This window comes from Rhamphochromis longiceps, linkage group LG7 (genome assembly GCF_057381845.1).
Source record: "Rhamphochromis longiceps isolate RC_006_pf linkage group LG7, R_longiceps_female_GT1.1, whole genome shotgun sequence".
NCBI classification, from domain to species: Eukaryota; Metazoa; Chordata; class Actinopteri; order Cichliformes; family Cichlidae; genus Rhamphochromis; species Rhamphochromis longiceps.
Window position 1 is genome coordinate 48,800,998 of NC_140563.1, and position 7,301 is coordinate 48,808,298.

Sequence of the window (7,301 nt, forward strand, 5' to 3'; positions counted from 1 at the left end):
CTGTGATCTTTCACACCTTTAGGTATTGCTGACCACTTCTTGAGGATGTACTAAAAAAAATTTAAACTTGGCCACTCCATATATATATTTTATGTAAAAATAAAAAATAAAAAAACACCTTGAATTAAAACCAAAACACTGCACTTCAATCACATATTATCATTGCTAATTTACAATCCATTGTGATGGTGTACAGAGGCAAAACAACAACAAAAAAGAAAGAAAAACATAATAAAATGGTAATGTGATATTTCCTGGATCTTATTTGCACACTGTAAGGACTGAAACATATCCAGGAACTGTGTGCTGCTTTTCTAAATGTTATTCATGCTGAAGAAATGTGGTCTAAAGGCCAAATGGTTGTGAAACTCTGACCCTTGAAGTTAGCTTAAACTAATACTATTAGCCTTCGAGTTGTAGTAGGCCTACACACATATCTACAGTCGACATATTACGCAAACCATACGTAATACTTGCCTAATACGCGGTTGCTAAAATAACTGCAAAGCAGCTGAACGTTACATACGAGCAAACAAGCACAAATCTAAACCAAGCTCCTTTTCTTGAGGAGCACTTCCCCTTTAAGTCGGCTTCTGCCGTCACAGCAGGATGACTCGTATATTTTGCGACAGGACGTAAACGCGCCGGCTCGCTGCCGCCTTCACGGTTTATCTTGAGAAAGAAAAAAAAATAGGAAAATAAAGCTTGTATGCATGTTGCTGGAAATTTTAAATAATGTGACGCAATCCTCTGGACGTATGCGAGTCAAACAGCCTTGATATTTTGTTTCGTTGTGGAGGAAGACGTCTCGGTGTTTCATGTAAGATTCTGCACTGTTACTTAGCTCTAGACCACAATATGAAGAAAGGATGCTTTGGGGTTGCATATACTATGCTGTGGCTATGTTTTAATCACCCAAAAATGATCACTAGCTTAAGTTTTTTAAATATACATAGGTCTTTTTCAACGTGCATATCTATGGGTATTGTTTGCATAAGCTTGCCTTTCTTGTAGGTGTGTGTGCCGTTTGAATGTGCATTTAAAAGCATGTTAACCATCTTAATTTCTCCACAGAGCCTTGTTCCATTTTTAAAGAGAACCCCTGACTGACAGCAGAGGGAAGCGAGCACCCTGGATCCCCTCCCCATGAAGCTGACTGCCTCCCCTGAAGCAGCTTTCACATCTGGATCAAGGACTCCAGTGCACTTTGTTGGGCTCCTGTAGCCCATCCATGCCTGTGATCCCCATCCCACGGCGGGTGCGCAGTTTCCATGGCCCCCACACCACCTGCATGCACTCAGCCTGTGGGTCGGCACACACTTCCAAGCTAGTGCGGACTAAGTACAATAACTTTGACCTGTACCTGCGCTCACGCTGCATGTACAGCTTCCTCCGCTTCTTGCTCTACTTTGGCTGCAGCCTGCTGACCTCTCTGCTCTGGGTGTCGCTTTCTGCGCTCTTCTTCCTGCAGTACATCAGCGTGCGTGTGCTCCTGCGCCTGCAATACAAGCTGTCTGTCATCCTGCTTTTGCTGGGGCACCGGCGACTGGACTTGGGTGTGCTTAATGACCTGATTATATACAGCATGCAGATCACCATGTTTCTGGTGGGGGGACTCGGCTGGTGCTTAATGGTGTTCGTGGATATGTAGCTCTGTCATGAGAAACATGAGAAATGTGGCATGTGATAGGAATGTTTTGCACTCAAATACTCTGTTTTATATTTGACTCTGCTGTAGTCAGAAAGGCGCAAAATCTCATTTGGTTTATTGTAGATAAGGTTACAATCCAATAAGAAGCATCAGAAGCATTGATGCGATCTTTAAACCAGCCTGCGTGGCTTAAACAGTTAAATAGTTGTTCTTTTAAAAAATGTCAGTCCTGCATACTTCAGAGAAGTTAGAAATGTCAAAAATGAGAGTGAGACTTGTGACTTTATATAAGTTATTGTTGTATTTTGTGCCATTTGTAAACCGTCTTAATGGACTTTAAAGGACATCTCGTCTAGGAATGTGTTTGTTTAAAGTCTGTTGCATGGAGGAGTGACTTAACAGATGACTGATGTGCATCGTGACTGTGGATGCACGTCAGTGATCTGTGCCACAAAAAAGTCATGCTGGAGCACAAAGAGGATGTCATGATACTGTGTATGAATCAGTGCATTTAAATGATGTTGTGTATAAATAAAAATACAATGTAAAATAGAAAGCACAGTTTTTTAAAAAAAAAGAAGTTAAATGACTCCACCTGATGAATAAAAAAAAAAAAAAACTTCCCTGGATTCAAATTTGGCCACTGTCTGTTGATTTGGTGCTTGAAGCCTTTGCACACTCCTGTGATTTTTAGAATGCTCCCTGGAAGTCTTGTTCCCGCCCGAATCTGGGATGTGCACTGGATCTTCTTCACTGTGTCAAAACAGTGACGCTTTACTCTGAGTTAGAGTTTAAGGAAGTGTTCAAAGTAATAAAAATCCAAATCTGGTGAGGAGGGCAGATGGAAAGCCACAACTGTGTTGGTATGACCAAAAAAAAACCCCCAGCTTTGAGGTCGCTTGTGCTGAATGTCCTCCCTTAGACAGTCTGACTCCTGGGGGAGGGGAGAGGAGGCGAACTGATGGTGCACAACCTCGTGAGCGACAGGAAATAAGCAACACCTGTGCTCCTAGTTGCAACCAGCCTTCAGACTTGGTCTCATAGCTAGATGACAGATGATGACACAGGTATTGACGTTCCCTTTCTGCGCGAGTTTAAAGCCTGTGGAGGGGGCAAGTGTTTAAAACGTAGGACTTCCAGAGAGCAATCTGAAAATAGCAGAAGTCCTGTAAGTGATGGAGAGGTGAACAAGGAGATGGCAGTGGCCAAATTAAAATCAGGTAAGATGTTTTGGGAGTTTTTTTGCCTTGAATGTGCTGCATCAGAAAGTTTTTGTTGTGTTTTTTATATGTTTTGGGCAAAATAGGGCAAAGGGTATAGCCTGAGTCACAAACATTTTTTTTTTAAAGCTGTTTAATAAATTCTTTTTTTCCATGAGCTGGTTTGTGCTTTACAATGCATGGCCAAATGAATGTGTTTACTGTGTAGTCTAACACTCATGACGGCATGCCTCGAGCTGTGTCATAAGAGTGTGTGACAGTTCAAACTGAAAACAGCTTTGGGTCAAGTGTTCCATCAGTCGTTCTTCACATGGTCTTGGAGCTGCTCTGACAGACTTCTCTGTTTAGCTTCCTCCAGCACGCAAACACCAACCACAACTAGATCCTGCTGTTTGTGCCAAGCATAACAATGGAGATGGCTGTGCCCCAATCACCTTATATAGCCTCATTTTCACATACCGTGAAGTATGCCTTACTGGAACTAATGAAGGCACTGAAATGAGCACTTTAATTCTAAACCTGGGTTTGCTTTGAAGATTTTAACTATTTTTTGTTCTTGTCATGCACAAGCATCAGGTTGGATAGCTATGATTAGGAAAGCATGCAAAAGAGGCTGGAAGTACAGAGCGCCAACTTTAGATTTGAACTTTCAACACAGTGGCTGGTGGGCTGACTGAGACATGCTTCAGACCCACAAGGCCTATAAATGGCTAATCAGAGCAACAATAAGCTTTTGTTCATTGGATCAACACATCATATGCCTCATGTTCTGAGCCAGGTCAGTGTGACAGCCCGAATTACACAGAGAACTAGAGAATATGAATTGTCCCATGATGCCAACATACTCTTTAGGTGGGCTTGATGATTAAGTCATTCACTGTTCAGTTTCATTTCTTCATTCTGTATGAAAAGCTGATTTATTTATTTTTTTTGCTTAGACTGAATGACTTCTCAGTTTCGCCGACATTTGCATTTGTTTCTATTTTTTCAGCTCTTATCTTGAACTTTTAACCCGGCCTTTGTGAGAAACGATAATATGGAAATGCGTACGAAACACAAGATCGGGTTTTGTTGTCGGTGCAGAAAGTAAAATATCGTGTTTCAACATTCAGCTTTGCAAAATGACAGTTTACTGGAGCAAACAGCAAAAGCTGTCATTTAATTAGGCTACACTTAGGGCTTTTACTGGTTTGGCTGGGCAGAAAGCCACAACTGGGAAAAACAAAAGTCCTTGTAAAAATGAATGACAATAGGTGTGTGCTTAAATAACAAAAGATCATTATACCCCTAACCTTAGGAATATTAAAGTGCTACCACAGACTTTTATAACATATATAAACGTATATACCCTTATGCTGAAATAACACAGGACTAAGTTATTTGTCATCATGGAATAAGTTAGTGTATGTAGCAATGATTGTTAAGGAAACTAATTGAAATACGTTTAAATACTTACACTAACTGTCCTCTTTACTAGCTAAATCTTGCTAGTGCTAGGTTGGGCCCCGTTTTGCCACCAGAAAATGTAATTCTTCGCAGTACAGATTCAACAAGGTGCTGGAAACATTTCTCCAACTGTCATGAGTACAGTACAGCAGTCATGACTACTGCTCTATTGTGCTCATGAAAGTGAGTACAGTGAACTCATTGTCATGTTGAAGAAACCAGTTTGAGATGATCTGAGCTTTTGACAGCGCTGGAAGCTGCTTCCAGCAGAAAATGGATACACTGTGGACATCATGACCAATAATACTCATGCAGGGTGCATCATTTAAAGCATGCTCAACTGGTACTAAGTGGTCGGAAGATTGCCAAGAAAATAACCACTGCCCTGTTAAACCACCACAATTTATACATGATAGGATAGATCCATGCTTTCACGTTGTTCACGTCAAATTCTGACTCTTACATCTAAATTACAAAGCGAAATCGAGACTCATCAGACCAGGCAATATTTTTCCAATTTTCTGCTGTTTAGTCTATGCCTCTGTGCTTCAAGGTCTGATGTGTTGTGCATTCAGAGATGCTCCTCTGCAGAACTTTGTTGTGACAAGAGATTATTTGAGTTCCTGTTGCAGCTCCCTCAGCTCGAGGCAGTCTGTCCCACTCTCCTCTGACCTCTGGCATCAACAAGGCATTTTCACCTAGAAAGCTGCCGCTCGCAGGATATTTCCTCTTTTTCAGAACATTTGTGTAAACTCTTAGGAATGGTCATATGGAAAAATCCCAGCGGTTTCTGAAATACTTAGACTAGCCAACAACTACGCCATGTTCAGAGTCTCTTAAATCACCTTTCTTCCCTATTTTGATGCTCAGTTTTAATATGCCTAATTATACATGTCATGTGATTCGCTAATGACATTTGCATTAATGAGCGGTTGTACAGGAGTACCTAACAAATTGGTATATATATCTATATCTATATATAAATACATACAATACTATCCCGTAAGAAAGTGAAAATAAAAAGAAATATCAAATGTTAAATTTACAAAATGCCTGCATGGATAAACATAAAGAGTTGGGTTGATAGAGATGGGCAAAAAATGGGGAACGGGTAAGCTGATTTACACCTGTAGATATTTATACAGCTGGAAAAAAATGCCCAAGTGCTGACTAATTTAATTAAGTGTACGTTTTTGTTATATAAGTATAGTGTAAGATTTTACAATTAGTGGAATCTGGTCAAATGAAATGTGCCTGGTTGGTATTCTTTCAGGTTATAGCAAGCACATTTTCCTTAATGATTTATTATTGAAATAAATAAACCTTTGGTTTTCTATGTTTCAGGTGCATTTTACTCAAAATTATAGTTTAATGTTTATTAAAGTTGACAAATCCATTTTTGAGGGCAGCAGTTAGATATCTACACTCGTTCTATCCAGTTTCACAAAGACACGTACAACTACTGCATTAATATTTTCTGTTTTTCTGTCTTCTGACCTCTAAAGATAATCCAGCCAACCTATAAAATTAATTAACTGGTTGAAAAGGGAGAAGAACGACTGACTCATATGTATTTTGTAAGTAAATGTAAACTCATTTTACATCATACAGCCCTCTTTGAAGTGGACCAGATCAATAAAACTAAATGATGGTGGTTGAATTGAGGAAAGAGAATATGAAAAAGATAGTTCCAAGTAGTTTGAGATATTTATTCATGTGTGGGTTATCTCTCTCATGCTACAGAGGAAATACAAAAGACACAGCCTCTCCACATTTACATTTGTACCCGCTGTTGCTCCATAAATCTGGTACCACAAAAGGTTATCTCACAGAGAGCCTCCTCTTTGCTAGGATCCTCCTGACCTGTACTCTCCCAGTGATGCTGGTGCCATTACAGAAACAAATCTGTCATGTATGCTCACATACAATAACAGCTTTATTAGAAAAAACAGTACTATATGTTGACCCTGCAAACATGGCCAAAGATAGAAGCTCTTCATACGTCCATCGGTATGTGCTTGGCTCACATGTGTGTTCAGGCCTGTGTCTATGCTGTGTTTGCTGTGCCTGTGTGAGGTTATGTGTGTCATGTCTGTGGAGTGTATAGATGAGGTGCACGTCTCGGTGGCTGTGTGCTCATGCCTAGATGAGGTTATATATGTACCTGTGTGTGTGTGTGTGTTTATCTAAAAATAAAATGTGAAAGAAAACTCATCCTCATCCCTTTCCACATAAAGGGTTCTGGTAGATCACTGCACAGACTAATTATACTATCCTGTAATTATAAATTAATATATAAAGTTTTCATTAACTCACAGAAATGTCCTTGGCAATCGGTGTGGGGTCTTTATCATTAGGAAAAGCTGTAAAACTTGTGAAAATACAGTTAAAAGTTCAAAATCTATGCAGTCCTTTGCATTTTCTAAAGAAGTCTAGTGGGCCGGATTGTAGTCTGTGCCAGGCCAGTTCTAGCCCCTGTGCCTTATGTTTGACATCCCTGATATATGTGTGTATGTATAAACTACAGTTAAAATCACTAAAATGCCCGGTAAAATCACTGATTTTAATTGCTATTGCAGTGTGTAAATTTACAAGTGAAAAGTAAAAATGTGATTGGACGATCATAAAATAACTCAAATCAACAAGGTAAATATAGTATAACATTGTGAAAAAAATCTAAATAAACGAATATGGCGATTTCATGTGGTAGACTGGAGGCTCCTGCAGTGATTTATCGTGCTGTGACACCGTGATACAGGCCTGCAGTAAAGAAAAGTTGACTTGAGGTCACACCGCCAGCAGTTGGCGCTTATAATTTAGCAGAACGGCACACATGCGCATCATGTAGCCCGGACTGTCATCGCATAATGACACGTGAAGTAACCACACATGTAGACGACACCGAATGGGGTCTCACTGAGCCGTGCAACCCTCCCCTGCCCTACTTATAGCCCCCCAAATGTGCTCCCAAGTGTGTTGTCTTT

The 7,301-nt window shown here is 40.1% G+C and overlaps 1 protein-coding gene across 1 annotated transcript; it reads left to right on the top strand.

Moving 5' to 3' along the window:
* The first annotated feature begins 613 nt into the window (after nucleotides 1-613).
* tmem250 (transmembrane protein 250) lies at nucleotides 614-2,996 on the top strand. The gene is made up of 2 exons (XM_085411314.1): nucleotides 614-820; nucleotides 1,075-2,996. Exon 2 carries the CDS (start codon nucleotides 1,232-1,234, stop codon nucleotides 1,649-1,651), a length of 420 nt encoding a protein of 139 aa, XP_085267440.1. The 5' UTR covers nucleotides 614-820; nucleotides 1,075-1,231; the 3' UTR covers nucleotides 1,652-2,996.
* Nucleotides 2,997-7,301: the final 4,305 nt, after the last annotated feature.

Excerpts from the sequence above, each read along its gene's own strand:
- tmem250 (XM_085411314.1), top strand. The coding sequence starts at position 1,232 with ATGCCTGTGATCCCCATCCCACGGCGGGTGCGCAGTTTCCATGGCCCC.